Below are 20,265 nucleotides of genomic sequence, written 5' to 3'. Positions count from 1 at the left end.
CTGGTGCAGGTCCCATCCCTATTCTTTTGTCTCTGTTTTTTTCTTTTTTCTTTTGCACTACCCGGGTACGTGGGGAGTTTCTTACCTTTTGGGAAGTCTGAGGTCTTCTACCAGCGTTCAGTAGGTGTTTTGTAGGAGTTGTTCCACATGTAGATGTATTTCTGATGTATTTGTGGGGAGGAAGGCGATCTCCATGTCTCACTCCTCCGCCATCTTGAAGCTGCCTTGGATGTGAGTTTTTAAATGTCATTATTTGACAATTGACCAGACAGATCTAGGCCAGAAGTACTAAACTACAAGTTGATAGTTCAGATATGACCTGCAGGCATGGCTTTTTTTTTTTTCTTTTCTCACTCATTGGGATTTTTAAAAATTTAAACAGAGATTTTACATAAAATCCCAATTTCTGAGTTTATTTGAAAATCAGAAGATTGGTTGCCCAGGCCCAGACTCCCATGGAGTTGGAGTTGAGTAGTAGCAGCTCCCTTTAGATTGAGCCTGTGGTGCATCTGGGTACTGCAGCCTCCATCTGTCAGCTTTATTCATTTATGTTATTTAACTGCCCTTGGGATGCATTTTATTTGTGACTTCTGAGGTTCTAAGCACCAGCTCCACCCAACTGTAAAAAGTAGAAATTCTAAGACTATTTTTCAGATCCAAGATCCATCTCCCCTCCTACAGTAATTGCCTTTCATTCATGGAGCAGTGTGCACTGGGTAAACCAGCCAACTTGGCCAAGTATGATTTGATACCCGAGCCAAGCAGGGTCAATGATATGCTCTCCTAGGAATTTGGAACTTAGAAACAACTATTCAATCTCTGCATATGGCTAGAACTGTGACTGTCGATTGGGAAGGGTAAGGTGGCCATATTCTGTCATTTTGAGTGCACAAGCAGAGAGATCCCGTTAGGAGAGAGAGAGAAAAAGAGAGAAGCAGAAATCAAGCCATGCTCTTGGGATACATGAGATTCTCCTGTATCCTTATAATAAATCCTGTTATTTGCATATATTGGCTTAAAATGGTTTCCGTCTCTTGTAAACACTTGCCCTAGCCTTAAAAGCTGCTGACTTCCTCTCTCTATCCCTCAGATTTTCAAATCTCTGAAAGTTAAAAAATAAAACCTGATAATACATCATTCAGCCTGTCAGATGGAATTATACTGGTGCTCAAATAAGTCTACCTGTGTTCTTTCAAAATTTTAAACCGTTATACAAATCAAAGGTACTATTATTATGACAGTTCTGACAAATGTTTAACATCTGGAGACGTAATAGATGAGGAAAAGTGGGAAAATATTCATGCTTAGAGCAGAGGATTCATACATATAAATTATAGGAATAAGAATACATAATTTGATAGGGCCAACAATAAGGTGCCACTGTTTTACATCAGTTTTTAAAGAAAGAGGTAGGGTGTGAGTAGTCACTGCTAAAAACATAAAAATAGTTACCATAAAAATAAAGGTTTTTAAAGAAAAATCTTACAATGCAGATTTTTCAAAAGAAATTTGGTTGAATTGCATAAACTAATTGGAACTGTTTCCAAACAGTTGTTTTACTGAGTGGATATACAATCATTTAAATTACCAAAGAATCATACAGTTTGATAACTTAAAAAAGCATTCTTGGAAAACTGTTCAGCATCCTTATTTTGCAGTTCCACTGAGGATAAGTGACTTAGCAACATTCATTTCCACATGTAAAGTAAAAGTCATCAAGATCTTTTAAATTCCAGAAATGTTTACAGAGCACTGTGATCATGATTATATCCCCAATTTGAGAAACAATGTATTGAATGGAAGAACAAATGAATAAATAAGTAATAAATACATGTGAGATGCAAAAAGGAGCAAGATAAAGTCCTTGATATCAAGGATTACACAGTCTAACAGGAAGACTGTGGTAAGTTCAAGTACATCTATGACTACAGAAAAGAGTAAGAGAGGTGCTAGAACAGACACACAAAATGCTAAAGGCATTTAAAGAAACAAGACTTCTTACATATTTGACATTGAAAAAAGGTTTCATGGAAGTTGATATGGCTCCAAAGGATGGGTTAACTATTAAAAGGCAGAGACAGCAGAAAAGTGCTGGGTGTATAGCTAGGGAGTGAGGAGTTGTCTTCCAGATCAGTAAAACAGCATAAGACAGTGCAGTGTAGTTTGGGGCAAAGGGCACAGTTAGGAAGGACAGGGCAGAGGGCCTTGGGTGCCAGGCTGATGAGCTTGGACCATATTCTGTAGGTAGTGGGAGGCATTGAGAGTCTGCATGTGGAGGATTGACCAGTCAAAGAGCATTTCAGGAAATGAACTTGACAGCTGAGCATGGATTTGTTCATATGGGGCCAATATAGAAAATAATATAAGGTAAGGTAAGAAGAGTAGAGCAACAAGACACAAAAAAGGGAACCCAAACAAACAAAAAGGGAACTCGAAGATGTTTTGCTTCTGACAGTAAAACGGTTGAATCTATAAGATTTGGAAAATAATCAGATGTGAGGATTTGAAAGAGGTATAAGTGAGGGACTGGGTAAATGGGCTACTTTATTTTTTTTTAACATTAATTGCCTACTCTGTCTTCTTTTTCTTTTGTTTTTTTAACATTAATTGCCTACTTCATGGAACTTTGCTAGGTAATTGACAAGAGTGATTCACTGAATACAGATTGGATATGGAGGAGTTCAGCCTCACAGTTCCAAATTTGAGCAATTTAATTACGATCTATGTTAATTTTGTATCTGATACAAGTGATGTGGTTAATATAAGCAAGGCCTCCTAGGTCTGGAGGCAGCTGTGTAGCAAGTTAGAAGGACCTGTTTTTAAGTGATGATATCACATTGAGAAACACTGAAGTCTAGAGTAGAGCTAGTTGGATGAAGACATAATGAACTCATTTTTCACATATGTCGACGAATGAAGTAAAGAAGACAGAGAAGGAGTTAAAGGGTATTAGCCAGGGTTCTCCAGAGAAACAGAATCAATGGGATGTGTGTATATTCAGAAATAGAGATTTATTTTAAGCAAATGGCTTAGGCAATTGTGGAGACTTGACGAGTCCAAAATCTGATGGGGTAATCCCGCAGACTCAAGGAAGAGTTTCAGTTCAATTCAAAAGGCAGTCTGCTGGCAGAATTCCTTCTTGCTCTAGAGAGTTCAGTCTTTGTTCTAATAAGGTCTTCAACTAATTGGAAGAGGCCCATCCACATTGTGGAGGACAATCAGCTTTACTCAAAGTCTACCATCTTAAACTTTAATCTCATCCCCAAAACACCCTCACAGTAACACCCAGAGTAATGTACAACAATAATACTCTGGACACTGTGGCCCAGCCAAGTTAAGAGGGGGATCAGTTTAGTGCAGTGTCAAAGAAGAGAAAAAGGAGTATGTCAAGAAGAAGCAATGATCAAGAGTATCAAAAGCCTCAAACATCTGTAGCAGGTTGATGGTGACATTCCAGAAGACATGTCCACATCCTAATTTTGGAACCTGTGAATGTTACCTTATTTGGAAAAAGGATCTTTGTGGATGCAATTAAGTTAAGGATATTGAAATGAAGAGATCATCCTGGATTATCTGAGTGGGTCTTAAATCCAATGACAAGCATCCTTATGAAAGTAAGGCAGGGGAAGATATGAGACCCCCAGACGAGGAAGAAGCAATGAGACCATAGAGGCAGAGACTGGAGTGATGTGGCCACAAATCAAGAAATGCCACCAGCCACTAGAAGCTGGAAGAAGTAAGGAAAGATTCTCCCTTAGAGCCTTCAGAGGGATGGCAGCTATGATTTTGGACTTCTGGCCTTTAGAACTGTGAGAGAATAAATTTCTGTTGTTTTAGGCCACCCACTTTGTGCTAATTTGTTAATTAGCAGCTACAGGAAACTAATAAAAACATCTGAGAATAATATAATCGATTTTGCTATCAAGAAGGAAGACATTGGTCATATTCAAGAAAATGCTTTCAACAGAGCGGTATGGAGAAAGCCATATGCAAAGGTTCTAAGACAGAGGTTCACAAACTTTCTCAGTTCATGGGGTCTTTCATAACTCAATGATTTTTTCATAGTATTCCTAAGTCAAAAGAAATACTTAATATTTCAGTTTATTAAGTAGTCAGTTCCAAACAACTTAATCAGTATTTATGTACTAGCAACTTAGATGCTGTCTGAAAAGTAATACATAAAAATTGAAAGAAAAATATTTGATTTTTTTTTTTAAATAATCAGTTACTTACTAACGGAATGCACGCACCTGTTAACACACTACAGAACTTCCTAAATTTTGGAATTAGGTAAGATGCTAGCCACTGTCATTTCCTGTTCTACACTGATTTTTGCCCTGTAATTTCTTTTATCGCAGCAACCACTGAATATCCAGCTTTTCAAAGATATGACATTATGGAAAGGAACGTAGAGCGATCTAATGTTGAAACTGTAAACTATCTCGAGCTAATATTTTGTGTGGTGTCAGAAAGACGTCAAGTACTACTGTGTTTCCCTCAGAATTGTGTAATATCCCCCAGGCGCTCCCATGAGTTCACTGTGCCTGGGGCATCTCTGCACACAGTTTGGAAACCGTGGACTGAAGGAGTAAGACGTGAGAAAGTGTAGATGATATTTATAAGACATTTAGTAGAAACTTAGGGAAGGAAAGCTAGAAGATATTCAAAAGATTAGGAAAGATATTCTAAAGTTAAGGGGAGAAACAACAAAAATAAAATATATTGGACAAAATCAAAATTAAAAATTTCTGTGCATCAAAAGGCACAATCAACAGAATGAAAGGAAAACCTACAAAATGGGAGAAAATACTTGCAAATCATATATCTGGTCAATATCCAGAATATATAAAGTACTCCTACAACTTAACGTCAAAACAAACAAACAACCCAATTTAAAAATGACTTGAATAGACATTTCTCCAAAGAAGATACACAAAAGGCCAACAAATATATAAAAAGATGGTCAACATCACTTATCATTAGGGAAATGTAAATAAAACTCACAATGAGATACCACCTCACATCCATTAGGATGACCACTATAAAAACAAACCAAAAAGAAAATAACAAGTGTTGGCAAGGATGTGGAGAAACTGGAAACTTGTGCACTGTTGGTGGGATTGTAAAATGGTGCAGCTACTATGGAAAACAGTATGGAGTTTCCTCAAAAACATTAAAACAGAATTACCATACGACCTAGCAATTCCACTTCCAGGCATATGCCCAAAAGAACTGAAAGCAGTGACTCAGATATTTGTACAACCATGTTCATAGCAGTATTATTCATAATAGCCAAAAAAGTGGAAGCGACCAGAGTGCCCATGATGGATGAACGGATAAACAAAATGTGGTATATACATACACTGGAATATTATCTAGCCTTTAACAGGAAGGAAATTCTACATGCTACAGATGGATGAAACTTGAGGACATTATGCTAAGTGAAATGAGCCAGTCAGAAAAAGACACATACTGTATGATTCCACTTACATGAGGTACTAAGAGTAGTCAAATTCATAGAGACAGATATAGAATGTTGTTTGCCAGGACCTGGAGGTTGGGTTGGGATGGAAAGTTATTTAATGTTAACACAAAGTTTTAATTTTGCAAGAGGCAAAGAGTTTTGGAGAGTGGTTGCACAACAGGTGAATGTATTTAACACTACTGAATTGAACACTTAAAAATGGTTAAGATGGTAAACTTTTTGTTATGTGTATTTTATCACAATATTTTAAAAAGATAAGGTGAGCAGTCATATGATTGGGATCAAATTAAAGATGTAAGCGCAAGAAATTAACCAAATAAACAGGATTTCTATCACAATCTGTTCTCTTAAATAGGTACAATATATGCACCACTAGCACTATTTATACTCAATAAACCATTTCTCTAAAGTTAGTACAATGATCTAATCTGAAATGAACATCAGGCATAATAAATTAGTGAGATTTAAGTGTATGGTCAATATCAACCAGAAACATTTTCATAAAACAATATCCTATGAAAGCATCAAGAATCCATTTGTTGCACATATGAAAATACAGTAAAATAGAGGAAATTATTTAACTATATGTAGAAATGTTGATGGACAGTAAAAAAGATCATTTTGGTCATGCTGTTTACATCTTAGCAAACATTTTCCCTTCTCAGATTTCCTGTTTTGCTAGAGGAACTTTGCTGTTTCATAAACAATGCACCCAAGCTCCTTGCAATTTTAAGTCAAACTACTGTACTGGCACAAAATAAGCATTTTCTGGTGGATGCCGTGGTGGTCTTATCCAACCTACCTGGACTTTCCTCCTCTCCAGGGCTGAACATACCGGGGTCTTTTCTAAGCATGAATATGGGAGAGTTATTTTTTTCTCATCAGTACTTTTGAGTAGTACCAACCTCCTTATGCAATTTTCCCTAGTCACCATAACATCAATCAGTCAAAAAATTGCAGATGAACTCTCTGTGCTCAACAATGCTATCAAAACTGGTAAATCAGGGTTAACTGTTGTGTCAGGAAGAATTTGGTTAGAATGAAACACATCCCTACATTTCTTAAATCCAAACAGGTTATAAAACTCAGATTACATTTTGCTTATTCCAGAATATAAGGAAGTGTTTGAGAAATAAGGCTTAAGTAACAAGAAACAGGGCATAGCAACGTTGTTTGCTGTGACCCTTGTAAAGAAATCAATTACCCAGCGGCTAGTTAACTAATTAAAAATACATTGCATTTGAAGAGTGATTTTGTTAACTTGCATTTATATTATTGGCCTGTACAGAGTATTTGTTGATAATCAGATTGTACTTTTGTATACTTGTCAGTTCAAGGCCCTAAAAACAACAGACCCAGCTGTCTACCTAAGAAACTATAATCTAGGAGTCCTAGAAAAGTAGTACAAAAATAACTACTAAAATTATCCTTAGAAAGGGAAATACATGCTCATAAAAGCAGAAAATGGAAAATAATTTTTAATAATATCTGCTGTTACCTTACAAATTCATCCTTACGAATGAATCTTGAGTAATTACCTGATTAAATAATAAACCGTCAACCTGAAGCAGAGCAGTACTATGGTTTGCAATGATAGAACTGACCACAGAGGAGTACTCAAATCAGCTAATCTCACTCTCAGTGGCTGTCTCTTTTTGGAATGAAGAGAAAGGAAAACCTGGTGTCTAAATGTGCCCAACTAAAGAAAGGATAGTTAACAGTCTGAGATTAACTTAATTTAAAAGCGTGGGGGATTTTCATGGGAGACCGCCTATTAATTCTATTTATAAAAAAGGGGCGGGGAGTGACCGTTTACATTAAATTGTATAGACTGCAGGAAGAGTAAACCAAGAAGGATATCATGCACACCTTTTTAAAGCTGAAAACGTGTGTTCAGTAAAACGTTCATTTCTGTTTTTGAGCAACGTTTTTGCTGAACCAGTGAAAGACGGTGTCGGCAGGGTCGCTGGAAGGCAGACCCCAGAGCGCAAAGCCATCCTGCCGGGCCAGCAGTGTTTCACCGTGGTGGAGGGGGAGAAACGGCGGCAAATACCGAGGACTGTGACACCCAGCAGACAGCTGAAGTTGAGGGCCGGTGGCCTGGACCTTCAGTCCGGCAGCGCGGAGACGGCGCGGGTGTCAGGAGACAGGCTGCGAGAGCGACGGGGGCGCGCGAGGACGCCGCGGGCCTCGCGGGGCGGGGGCGGGGGCGGGGCGGGTCGCAGGCTGATGACGCGACGGGGCTGGTGGAGTAGCCGCCACTTCCTGGAGCCGCCGGCCGGGGCCGCTCGCCGCACTCAGCGCCGGAGCCGGGAGTCCGCGGCCGCCGCCATGTCCCATCAGACCGGCATCCAAGGTAACGGCGCCGGCGCTGCCTGCGGGGAAGGGGCTCCTGGGAGGCCCCCGGCGAGCCGGGAGGGCGGCGGGATGGGCAGGGCCGGAGTCGGTCCCGGACCACAGGGAGTCGGTCTCGGGGACGAGCGGGGCCTCTGCGCTTCTCCGCGCTCTCGTGTCCCGGGCGGTCCCGGCCTGCCATCCTCCCATCCCGGGCCGGCCGTCGCCACGTTGCTGATGGACCCGAAATTCGCCGGAGCGAAGGAGATGGCTTTCCGCGGCGGCCGGGGTGAAGGGGGCGTGCCTGCCGCCGCCGCCGCCGCCGCCGTTATCCCAACTTTCCCCTTTTTTATCGGACTGGGAAGACCTGGAACCGTGGAGGCGATTGGGGCTCTTTTTGCTGTCGAGAGACGGGCGAATTTTCTTTTTCACGGTCTAACTTTAGAGTTGTTACAAGATTTGGATTATCAAAAGAAAGATGCGGGAATTTTTTTCATTTCCAGTAAGGGTGCTTCCCAAACTCTTCCGCATTTTCTTCCAAAACGGGAACTTCAACACCGTTGTCTGTATCCTGAGTATGAGGCGTCTTGGTTGTTCTTAGATACTCCCCAGGGAACTGAAAAGTTTGATCTGTGTGGTTGCGTTTAATCGTCCCGGGCAGGCAGTTGAATGTGCGATTATAATTGACCTGTGTTATTTCCTGGTTTGAAAGTGGGCGGTCTGAAAGCGCTCACCTCATCAGAATCAAATAATACGTCCCGGGTTACTCGCGATCACTTAACGAGTTGTAATGTAAACACAAGCTCCTCCTGTTAATGGACAACGAATCTTTTCCCCAGATGAACGTGTAATTGTGTTTTGTTCTTAAGGGTCGTTGACACTACCCCACACCTCCTGCACGCACAAACACAAGCAAAACAGTCGCAAATCTAAAAGCATTGTTTTGTCTGCGTTAGTTTTGATATATATAATTATTGACTTTAATGCTTGAGCGTTATAGCAAGCACTATTAAACAGTGGTTCTTGCTGTCAGTATACAACTCAAGAATAAAATTAGAACGAAATTGAAGCTTTAATAGGAGCACAAGGGATAGGTTATTAAATATATATTTGCTCAGTGAGATTACTCCAGCTTTTTAAGAAATACGAGTTAGAGAAGTATGACCAGAAGTACGAGCTTGAATGAATTGTGTTTTTTTCTTTAATCAGGATAGGGTATTTGACATTAATTGTTGTTTTTAAACGTGAAAATGTAAAAAATGAATTGATGAAGGAGGTGTGTTTGTTTATTATAAGCTTGAAATTGGACCAGATGAGAGTGAAAGCAGGTGTTCAGCATTTTTCAAACAAGCAATAAAGGTGTTTTTCAAAATTGTGATTTGTGATTATTGGGTTTGAGAAACTTTAATATATTCATTCCCAGTGTAAATTTCTGCTATGGAATTATCTAGGTAAAACAGGTTAGAATTAATATACTTTTAAAATATGTTAATATTTATGTTTCTTAGCTGTATACAATGTCTACTATGTTAACCTTTTAATTTTTGTAATTTAAATTACTGGTAAGAGAATACTGCATCTTCAAGATTTTTTCTTTGTATTACATTTTATTTTTTCCCTATTCAAGTAACATTAGAAAGTGTTAACTTTTCTGTATCTTTTTCCACAGCAAGTGAGGATGTTAAAGATATTTTTGCCAGAGCAAGAAATGGAAAATACAGACTTCTGAAGATATCGATTGAAAATGGTTAGTTAAGAATTTTTAAATGTTGTTTGTCCTTGGGTTATTGGGTGTTATAATTTTAAACTTCTAAATCATTGTCAGTGATTTGGACTATTAATAAATGTGAAGCAAGTTCAGAGCTTGCCTTTAGTTTACTTGGCTCCTCTACATTTAGGACATGTCCTACGGGCCCCTGCTTACCTTACCCTCTGAATTCTGTAGTTGACTCTCACGGAAACAAAAAGATGTTGTTTTTGGTGTGACATCTTCCTCTTTCACTTTTTGTGTCTCAGTTTCTGTACCACAATTTATATCTAATATCAGTGCCTGCATCTCTGGAATGAAAATCAGTAACAGGTGATTATCCCACAAAAAAAAAGTTACTTGTGAATTGTTATTCAGTAAAGTTAGTTTTGAGGTAGAAAGGAAGGATTTTAAACTCTCCCATTTTCTCAACTTGATTGCAGTGTATGCTGCAGAAATGATTCCCCTTTCTTGTTATGGGAAAAAGTTCTGAGTGTAACAAACTATAAATTGATCCTTTCAAAATAAAGCTGTACGTAGGGAAATTCACTGGGTGGGAGAGTTTTAATTCAGCTGGTTTGAGTGTGAATAATTAATATTATAACTACTTAATCTCAAACGAATATGTTAAAATATTCCATTGACCTAATTTCTTACATACCTTAAATACTTTGCTTTGGAAAAATATCTTGTTCTTTCATAAACTGGAAGTAAATCTAATTTGCTTTCCATTTTCTTTTATATATTAAAAATACCAAAATAGTTTGAAAAATAGGCAGTTGTTCTACATATATTAACACACTCAACAAGAATAAACATATACTGGAAAGCAGCATATTTTACAACTAAAATTTTAAATGTCATCACTTCCTAACTGACTAGTTAAGTAAGTAAAATGGAAAAGTTTATATAAGTAACATCTCTACAGCAGGAAAATGACAGTATTTCCTCTATCACTATTTTCTGGTTTTATTTTTGTTTTGAGAAAATTTTGTAAATAAGGAAATTATGAATAATAAATAATATAACAAATACTTCCATCTCTTCTTAAATTAATAACTGCTAACATTTTTATCATATTTGCTTCAAGCCTTTTGTAATTTAATGTTGTTGTGGTATAAGAACATTCGCTTTCAACAGTTTTACTTCCTGACCTTCTCCTGAGGCAACTACGTTAGGAACCTTATTTTTGTGCAATCTGTTTTTTATATGTATCCCTAAATAACATATAGTGCTGTTTTGAGTTTTTAAGTTCATATAAACTGACATCTTTTTCTGCATCATTCCTTTTCCTGTAAACATTGCTTTTATAATTAGTTTTGATAGAGGCTCACTAATTCTTTTTAAATATGAATAGAATTGTATAATATGACTATGCCACGTATTATATGTCCATTATCTTATTGATGAATATTTAGGCTATTTTCAGTTTCCACTGTTATTTTATAGTGCTGCAGTGAACACCTTGGTGTATATGTGCAAGAGATTCTCTATGCAGAGTACATTAGCAGTTTCACTTGATTCGCCCAATAATGCCTCAAAGTGGCTGTACCAATTTATGTTTCTGGACAAATGTTAAAATTTGTAGCATTATGGCCAAATAGGAGCTAAACCTGTTTTTATTTAGTATTTCTTAACTGTACAATTCAGTGTTTAATTTCAGAAATTATACCTTTGAGCAGTAGGACACTTAGTTAAATATATTTTGTTGATAATTTATAGCATAAATATTTGGACAATAGAATATAATCACCCTTTCTTCAACCATCCAACTCAACTATTTATAATCATTTTTGTATGTTCCGTTCTTGTGTTTATAACATTATTTTAACTATGCTGGTTATAATTTTTATATCTGTTTTTAATATTACTTTATATTATATTTATTTTCTGTGTTACAACCTTTGCCCTTTCTATATTTTGATGTGAATAATAGCAATTAAGAACTAACTATTAATTTATTCCTCTATTCTTCATTATTCTACCATTTGGCATTTTAAACCATTTATATATCTTTTAAAAATTGTTCTTCATAGAGAAACTTGTGATTGGAGCGTGTAGGCAGCCTTTAGATTCCTGGGATAAGGATTATGATTCCTTTGTTTTACCCCTGTTGGAGGACAAACAACCGTGCTACGTATTGTTCAGGTTAGATTCTCAGAATGCCCAGGGATATGAATGGATATTCATTGCGTGGTCTCCAGACCATTCTCATGTAAGTAATTTTTTTGTTACTTATTTAACATTAAAACCTAGAAAAATTTTTTCTGAAATAGTCCTAGGCCAAGAGAAAGTTAAGAAACAACAGTCATATCTCATAGATGGGAATGATCATGGAAAAAATCCTTGTGATTGGTAATGTAGAATCAGGGGTAATGTACTTAGATTCAGAAATCTTGACCTTAATTGAAATCAGTAGAATTATTGATTTTAAATTTAAAAATTTGTGCCAATTATAAATGACTCTGTGGACCTCTGAAGAATGAAGGTTACTACTTTGAGAGTAATAATTGAAATAATTCTTATAGAACTAACTGAACGTTTTATTAAATATTCTCAGTAGCTACCATTCAAGTGATGGGCATACACACAAACAAGTATTTCTCTTAGGAGAGTTAGTAGACTGATTAATAGAATAAAATAAAAAACTAATATATGGATACTGCCCAGTATTTTAAAAATTAATTCTCTTGTTTCTTGTAGAAAAATAATAATTTTAAAAGTTATGTAGATATCATTCTCAAAAGTCATCACTTCCTATTTAATTCTGTATATGCTGTCTGAAAGAAATACTGGATTTGACAGTGCAAAATTATGAAATGATTTCTATTGGTTGGCAGTTATCTTTAGTAGTTCTCCATAGATGCTATCAGACTCTTTAATAATAGTATATATTGTAGTTCTTTTCTACTTTGTCCCTCATAGAATGGTTTATGCCATAGTTATGCCATGAATATTTGATTCTTAAACAACTAAATAAGTAGTGTCTGACCTAGACTTGCTTTGAGTAAAATGTCATTATCAAGTTTACTTCATTTCAGTGATTTTAAAATAGTGTTTTAAGTAGTTTTTTTAATTCCTGAATTCATTTTATACTTTGAAAAAAATGAATGATTTTCTAAAATTTAAGTTTTTTCTACTTTTCGAAAAATATGACTTATAAATTGAAGTCTTCCTTAGTAGCTGTTGATATTTTAGATGTTGATGTTATGATGGTTATTTGTATACACATATTTTAGCACGTTACAGTCAACGGACTTCAGCTTTGTCACAGTTTATTTTCTTTTTAATGTGCTTGAAGATTTTCATACACTTATAAAGTGCTTTCTTTTGTAATGATAGTTTTCATCTATAAACTTATAAGTAAACTTTCACAATTACTAGGTTCGTCAAAAAATGTTGTATGCAGCAACAAGAGCAACTCTGAAAAAGGAGTTTGGAGGTGGCCACATTAAAGATGAAATGTTTGGAACAGTAAAGGTACAAAACTTATACTTTTATGTAGATTCTGCATGTTGCACCGAGGTAATGGGATAGTTAATGTGAATTGACTGGTGAATCGGTAAACATAAAGAATAAGAGAAAATATTATGTTTCATATGATATGCAAGTTAACTGAAACATCATACTTACATTTTTAAAATATGTTGGAATCTCCTCTGTTAGTCTTCAAACACTAGAATATCCCTTGGAGATCATTTAGTTCAACCCCTCATTTAGTTCAACCTTTTCATTTTAAGGATGGGGAGATAGGCTCAGAAAAATGAGAGACTACTTAAAAGAGATAGTAGGTTTTAGATATTTTGGACATTTATACTTATGCTGTGGAAGCAATAGCTGTATTAATTGAACTAGAACATTGAGGCAGGTAAATTGATTGATAATTGGGGTAATTGTTGATTAATTAATAAATTTAGTTAAGTTATGATTAAGAATTTACTTCATTATAAAATGTATATGGTAAATACATGTATGTAGATATACCCCCAAATTAAGAAAATTACAGTGTATTTTTTGAAGAGGTTTTTTGTTTTTTAGAGCTTTTATTGTGATTGAGGGAGTCATATATTCTGGTGGATAGAGCACGAGACTAAATGGGTATCCTTTGCTTATTCACATCAGTTGTGAAGTGGCCTGGTTTCTTAATTCTATTCTCAGTCTTCCAAACCACAAAATTTTGATTAGAAGTAAACTTCTTCGGAATATTTTTTATTTTAAATAAGAACTGTAATTATTTTCTATGAATAATTATAGAGAAATTATATAATTCATTATAGTACAGAATTCAGAATCTGAATATGTTGATTATTGAATAACTATGGGGCAGGCTTCCCCAGGTTAATTATAATCGTCCTATAGACTTGAAGCATGATCAGGTTCGTCATGTGGCTGGCGTTACCACCATCACACTCACACAAAAGATCTAGTAATTATAAAGCTTTAGGAAATGAATTGTAGCTAATCCCCTTAAAACTTTTGAAACCTGTAGAATAGAATATTTTTTTTAAAAAAAGACGTAATAAAATTATTGTTACTATTTATTTTTAGTTAAAATATTTTCCGTTAAATTAATGATTTTGTTTTCCTAAAGTAGCCTCACAACTAGTAACAGTCAGTTTCTGTGCTCACAGGAAGATGTGTCATTACATGGATATAAAAAATATTTGCTGTCACAGTCTTCTCCTGCCCCACTGACTGCAGCTGAAGAAGAATTACGACAGATTAAAATTAATGAGGTATTATTACCATTTTGAAACCTTGCAAGATTCTAAGTGCTTAAAAATATTGTATTTTTAATTAATTGATGAAGAGGTAACTAGAGAATAAATAAGTTAGATAGCTTACATTTATTCTGTTCAGTTTAGAGATAAGACTGCTCAATGTGTCTTCAGGAAAAAGTTAAAAGTGAATATTAAACTTCATGTCAATTTCATAAATAGCTTTCTCCTGTCTTTATAATGTTGGTTATAGATTAGTAATCTTCCTGTGAGAAGTACAACTGTTTTTAACTTTGTACTTTGAATACTAAATATTGATAAATGGGAAAAGTATGTGTTACCCATTTAGTGTGAGGGATATTATATCTAATGAGGTTGCCTGAAAAAGGTTTGTTTTGTTATTTCAGAGAATACTGACGACTAAAGAGAATAAAACATAAATGCTGTAGTGTGTTTAGGATTTCTAGAGGCTCTATAAATTAACTTCTATGGACATTACTTGGATGGGTGTGTGCATATATATATATGGGAGATGGTTATTTGAGTACTTGCTTAGCATATTAGAGTCAATAAATTTCATCCATATTATAGTTTATCATATTTCTAATGTGTTTACTGCAGCAATTCTAAGTTAGAATAGCTACTGTATTTCTACTGGAATTTTATAGAAAAGAACAAGTAGCAGAAACTACTATTCACTTGTCGGAGTAACAGACTAATAATCAGTCTGAAAAGTGATTGAATATTATTTAATATTGACCTGATAGCAAGGATCTATCTTTATATTATTTTAACTCAAGTTATTTGAGTATGGATTTTTACATGATTTTTTTTACAAGTTTGATAGTTTGTTTTATTCCTTGCAATCAGAACCCAGAGGATCTTATTGGGGTATGCATTTGCATATGTTCTATGATGTTTTCATTATCCAATACCATTTATGCTGTAGAATCTCCATTCATTTTTTTTTTAAGGTAAAATTTCTATTTGACTTTGTTGCAACACTGCAAATGAGACCCTATACTATGCTGTCATTTACAGAGTATAAAAGTCTTAAATATGTGCATTGAAAGCTTTCTTGACGTACTCTTCTCTTCTAACGATACGTGCACACCCATGTTCTTAGTAATGAAAGCTCTAAGTCTGGAACTTCTGCAGTAGTATAATTTGTTGAGCTGTGTTTTGTCTTTGTATATTGTTTGTACTCCTTTCAACTCAGTGCATGGTGTTTGTGTTGCATTTTATGTCTAGCAGAACAAAGTAAAGTTCTATGCATATTGTATTTATATCACACTGTTCATAAATTTTATCAAGTAAAATTCTGTAATTAAAAGTGTAATCTGAAGACACTTCAGAGAGCTTACGTAGCTCATGGCAATTGTGCCAAACCAAACATATAAGCAAAGCCCCACTAACATTGCACACTCAACTCAGATGTTCACTTCCGGCATTTTCATCAAAATGTGGCATACACTCTGCATGTTGACAAAGTGCTAGCAGAACCTGAAACAAATGTGAAAATTATTTGCTTTTTAAGTTCATAGTGTCTTAAGTGTTCATTTTAATTATATTAAAATGGGCAAGGGTGGAATGACCCTCACTCTGTAGAGGTTGGGTTTTCTTTTCTTTGCCATCTGACACTGCTAAATGCTAAACTTCATCGGTAAATTGAATCTGTCATACTAGGTACAGACTGACGTGAGTGTGGACACTAAGCATCAAACACTACAAGGAGTAGCATTTCCTATTTCTCGAGAAGCTTTTCAGGCTTTGGAAAAATTGAATAACAGACAGCTCAACTATGTGCAGTTGGTAAGAGATATAATGATTATTATGAAATGGCTTCACTTTTTGGTATCTATGGCTTGTATAAGGTTTGTTTTTAATGGATTTTAAATCTTTTTATTTGCTTTTTATTTTTTATTCATTTTTTTTAAACTACAAAAGCAATATATATTCACTGTGGAAAAAGTGAAATTGTATAAGTTTCCCCTTGTCTCCTTGTTTTTTAATTTATAAATTTTAAATTTCTGTGTATCTGTCTTATTAAATGTATTTTGTTTCTTATTGACAGGAAATAGATATAAAAAATGAAATTATAATTTTGGCCAACACAATAAATACAGAACTAAAAGATTTGCCAAAGAGGATTCCCAGAGATTCAGCACGTTATCATTTCTTTCTGTATAAACATTCCCATGAAGGAGACTATTTGGAGTCTATAGGTATACGATACTTTTTTTTTTTAACATAATACTTTCAGTTTGCTGATTGATATTTCATCACTATATTCTTTCTTATTTCTTGGCCAGAGAGCTTAGTTGTAGCTTTATGAGATTTAGTATGTGCTTTAATTGATATGCTGCTAATTGGATTTATTATTATTTTAATTTCAGTTTTTATTTATTCAATGCCTGGATACACATGCAGTATAAGAGAACGGATGCTGTATTCTAGCTGCAAGAGCCCTCTGCTAGAGATTGTAGAAAGACAACTACAAATGGATGTCATTAGAAAGGTAATTACCTATCTATTTATTTATCTAATTTATTTTATCTAATTTATCTTATTAGTATATTTAATACCTACCTATTTATTTTAAATTTTTCAGTTTTTGTTACATTTTTATTGTCTTTCGTGTAGTTCATGATGTATTGTGGTTTATAAATGAAAGTTTTTTTTTTTCTTATTCTCATCATAAATCCTTAGGAACTCCTCTAAGTGCTTGAGGATGACCTATCATGACCCCAGTCTCCCTGTAGATCTGTATTCTCTAATATGTAGCCACAAGCTACATGTGGCTATTTAAATTTAAATATACATAAAAATTAAACGAAATTTAAAATTCAGTTCCTTAAAAGCACCAGCCACATTTCAAATGCTCATTTTAGCCACATGTGGCCAATGGCACTGTATTGGATGGTGCAGAATTAGGAGGACATTTCCATATTGCAGAAAGTTTTGCTGGACGGTGCTACTAAAGCTGCATACTTGTGGTCGTCTCAAGACTTTATTAATAAGGAACTACAGTCTCTATTTATAACTGAACCATGGGATGGTTGAGAATCTTTCCAGTTGTTGGGAAAGGAGAGAATGGGCATAAACATGAATTTTGGGAGCTAAGTTACAAGTTTTCTTAAATTTATTTTCTTAAATGCAGGTGAGGCATAGGAAAAGATATGGTTTATTCTTGAGCCCTTCAACTCTTAAGACACAGGTCCTTACAAATTACCAGTGTTTTAGGTACTGAGCCCTTTAAGAGCTTTTTAAGTTCTTAAGAATCACTTTCTATAGCAGGGGCTGGCTGACTTTTTCTACCAGAAGACCAGATAGTAAATATTTTAGGCTTTGCCAGGCCACATATGGTCTTTGTCACATATTCTTCTTTGTTTTATTATTTTGTTTGTTTTTACAACCCTTTAAAAATGTAAAACACGCTCTTAACTTGAGCAGATTTGGCCTGCAGGCCATAGTTTGCCAACCCGTGTTATAGAGTGATTTCAAGTGACCCAAGTGATGAAAGGGCCATGAGTAATGTTTCTTGAAAATATGTAGTGTACCAAAGCAGAACAACTTAAGAATATAGTGGTGATTCCTACTATACTACTTTTAAACATTAGTTAAATTGGAGAAGTAAGAGAGAACCAAATAGAAAATGAGTATAGCTAATTATATATTCAAGCAACTCATTTAGCTCCCTCCTTCTCCCCCCAAATAAGATGAAAGTGAACTATTTTCATATGGTCCTTGGTTCTCTCTTGCTGGAATGAGTATTATGCACTTATTGGTGAGTGTTCACACCTGAAAACTGGCTCATTGCTTGTATTAGGTTTTGAATGTTGTGTTTTCTCACATTGCATCACACTTTGCTAATTTTATCTCTTACAGATCGAGATAGACAATGGGGATGAGTTGACTGCAGACTTCCTTTATGAAGAAGTACACCCCAAGCAGCATGCACATAAACAAAGTTTTGCAAAACCAAAAGGTCCTTCAGGAAAAAGAGGAATTCGAAGACTAATTAGGGGTCCAGCTGAAACTGAAGCCACTACTGATTAAAATTATTACAATACTAGTTTTTTTAAAAGTCCAGCTTTTAGTACAGGAGAACTGAAATCATTCCACGTTGATGTATAGTAGGGGAAAAAATTGTACTTTTTGAAAATCAGCACTTTTCACTTCTGTGTGTTTTTAAAATTAATGTTATAGAAGACTCATGATTTTGATTTTTGAGTTAAAGCTAGAAAAGGGTTCGACATAATGATGTTTAATTTCATCACAGTTTTCATAGAGTGATGATTCCACACTTTCACATAGTTCTTAAAATTTTATAGAGTTGGGCCCATTCCAGAAAATCTAAAGTAAGATACAATTCTTATTACTCTTCGGTGATACATCACTTTTTTTTCTTTAAGGGAGAGAGAAAGACCTTAAAGTATTCATTCCACTTAATGAATATGTTAAGGACCAGATTAGATTATTTTCTAAGCTGAAAACTTCATGTGCCTAGGAAAAGGTGCTCTGAAGAGCAGTGCTCACTCAGACTGTGAGATCATGTCTACAACTTTGAGAAACCGTGCTTTATTGCAGCAGTCTTTTCTATTTGACTTTTTCGTTTTTTAAATGGCATTAAAATTTCAGAAAATCAACTCACTCTGAAACATTAAGGGTACCAGATATATACTGCAGGATTTCTGATGACGTTGAAAGACACGTTTAAACTGCTTTAGTAAATGCTCTTTCTAGTGCTTTAAAAATTTTCCATTTCAAAAGTAAGTCGTTTCATTATATGTAGTGTGAGACCAAATATTTATGTCCAATTGAATATTAAATTAATATCATTCAAAAGCAAATAAAACTAAAGTCAACAATATTGAAAAAGTTTTAAACATCGATTGATTTCTCTCTAAAACCATATATTTATAGGCAAATACTCAGATTTAACAAAATTATTTTAAAGTCCTAGTACTCATCAGCCTAACACAGATAAACGAATCTTGTTTCAATTTATATCTTATTTCAAAACACAGTTAACTGTTTTCTAAAGCTCTGCATTTTCAATTACAACCTACAGAGATTTTGAGCCTTGTTTTCTTTGATACTTGAAATAGAGGGAGCTAGAAAACTTCATGTTTAATCTGATAAACCTGCTGCAAGAGCCATAATTTAGAGGACTTTTCTAAACGAACTGTGGGGATCCGGGATTTAGAATTTCTTGATCTAAACTTTATGCTGCATAAAACAAATACCAGAAATGTACATTTCATAGTATAAAATATGAAACACTCATTTTTACACTTTATTATCTAAGGTAATATATGCACCTTTCAGAAATTCAATGTGTGTTCAACTAAAAGCATGTTAGAATAATTATGAGTTGACAGATTTTTTTTTTTCTAGAATTAAGAGTATTTGTGTGGGGTTTTGTTTGTTTACAAATAATCAGACTATAATGCAAAATAATTGACGGCAATGTTGCACTTGTTTATGAAAGATATACTTTAAGTTTTTCCGTGGGTGCACACATAGACACACATACACACAAACTACTGCATTGAGAATCCTGGAGCTGTGCTGTCGACCATAGGCCAAGCTGCTGAAGCTGTTATTTTCGGTCAGGAAGAAAGTTAACCTGTCATGAAGGTATAAAATAATTTAGTAGTGAATGTTTTTCTCTACCATCCATGTGCAATTATGCTCTTAAACTCTATTACACTACATGAAAGTAAGTGGACATTCCAGAATATAGATGTGATTATATAATCTTAAACTAATTATTATTAAACCAATGATTGTTGAAAATCAATGATGCATTTGTTATAGAGTATAACTCATCGTTTATGTTTTAGGTGATGTCATCATAACAATAGAAGGTGAATAAAGTATTCCCAGTGAATTTATATAGCAGTGAAGAATTACATGCCTTCTGTGGACATTTTAATAAGTGCGTTTTATATTGCAATAAAATTTTTTTCTCTTTA

The 20,265-nt window shown here is 35.0% G+C and overlaps 2 protein-coding genes across 5 annotated transcripts in view; one reads left to right on the top strand and one right to left on the bottom strand.

Moving 5' to 3' along the window:
- Positions 1–7,706, bottom strand: part of LOC309608859 (uncharacterized protein) — a 17,295-nt gene extending 9,589 nt beyond the window's left edge. Inside the window, exons 1-2 of one of the 3 annotated variants that reach the window (XM_082349506.1) lie at positions 7,355–7,706; positions 86–224 (exon numbers count right to left, since the gene is read on the bottom strand). In XM_082349506.1, the coding sequence (XP_082205632.1) occupies positions 86–224; positions 7,355–7,482 (267 nt within the window). In that variant the 5' untranslated portion in view covers positions 7,483–7,706. Of the gene's footprint in view, positions 1–85 lie in introns of all 3 variants that reach the window. The other 2 variants (XM_082349505.1, XR_014233114.1) reach the window with 2 other exon arrangements.
- TWF1 (twinfilin actin binding protein 1) lies at positions 7,707–20,265 on the top strand. 2 transcript variants are annotated; one of them, XM_082349493.1, is made up of 9 exons: positions 7,707–7,841; positions 9,489–9,566; positions 11,603–11,781; positions 12,951–13,046; positions 14,198–14,302; positions 15,971–16,096; positions 16,359–16,509; positions 16,681–16,802; positions 18,173–20,265. In XM_082349493.1, the coding sequence occupies exons 1-9, from the start codon at positions 7,715–7,717 to the stop codon at positions 18,341–18,343; spliced, it is 1,155 nt and encodes a 384-aa protein (XP_082205619.1). In that variant the 5' UTR covers positions 7,707–7,714; the 3' UTR covers positions 18,344–20,265. The 2 variants fall into 2 exon arrangements, with proteins under 2 accessions (XP_082205619.1, XP_082205620.1); XM_082349494.1 differs by lacking the exons at positions 7,707–7,841; positions 11,603–11,781.

The sequence above is a fragment of the Balaenoptera borealis genome (genome assembly GCF_965194805.1).
Source record: "Balaenoptera borealis genome assembly, chromosome: 13".
In the NCBI taxonomy this organism is placed as follows: Eukaryota; Metazoa; Chordata; class Mammalia; order Artiodactyla; family Balaenopteridae; genus Balaenoptera; species Balaenoptera borealis.
Note: the sequence above shows the minus strand (reverse complement) of the source record. Positions and strands in the feature narration are given on the sequence as shown.

What these genes read in the sequence shown, in the direction of transcription:
- TWF1 (XM_082349493.1), top strand. Translation starts at nt 7,715, where the DNA reads ATGACGCGACGGGGCTGGTGGAGTAGCCGCCACTTCCTGGAGCCGCCG. An exon ending in AAATGTTTGGAACAGTAAAG is followed by an intron (nt 13,047 to 14,197) that starts GTACAAAACTTA and finishes CTGTGCTCACAG; the next exon opens with GAAGATGTGTCATTACATGG. An exon ending in GACAGATTAAAATTAATGAG is followed by an intron (nt 14,303 to 15,970) that starts GTATTATTACCA and finishes CTGTCATACTAG; the next exon opens with GTACAGACTGACGTGAGTGT.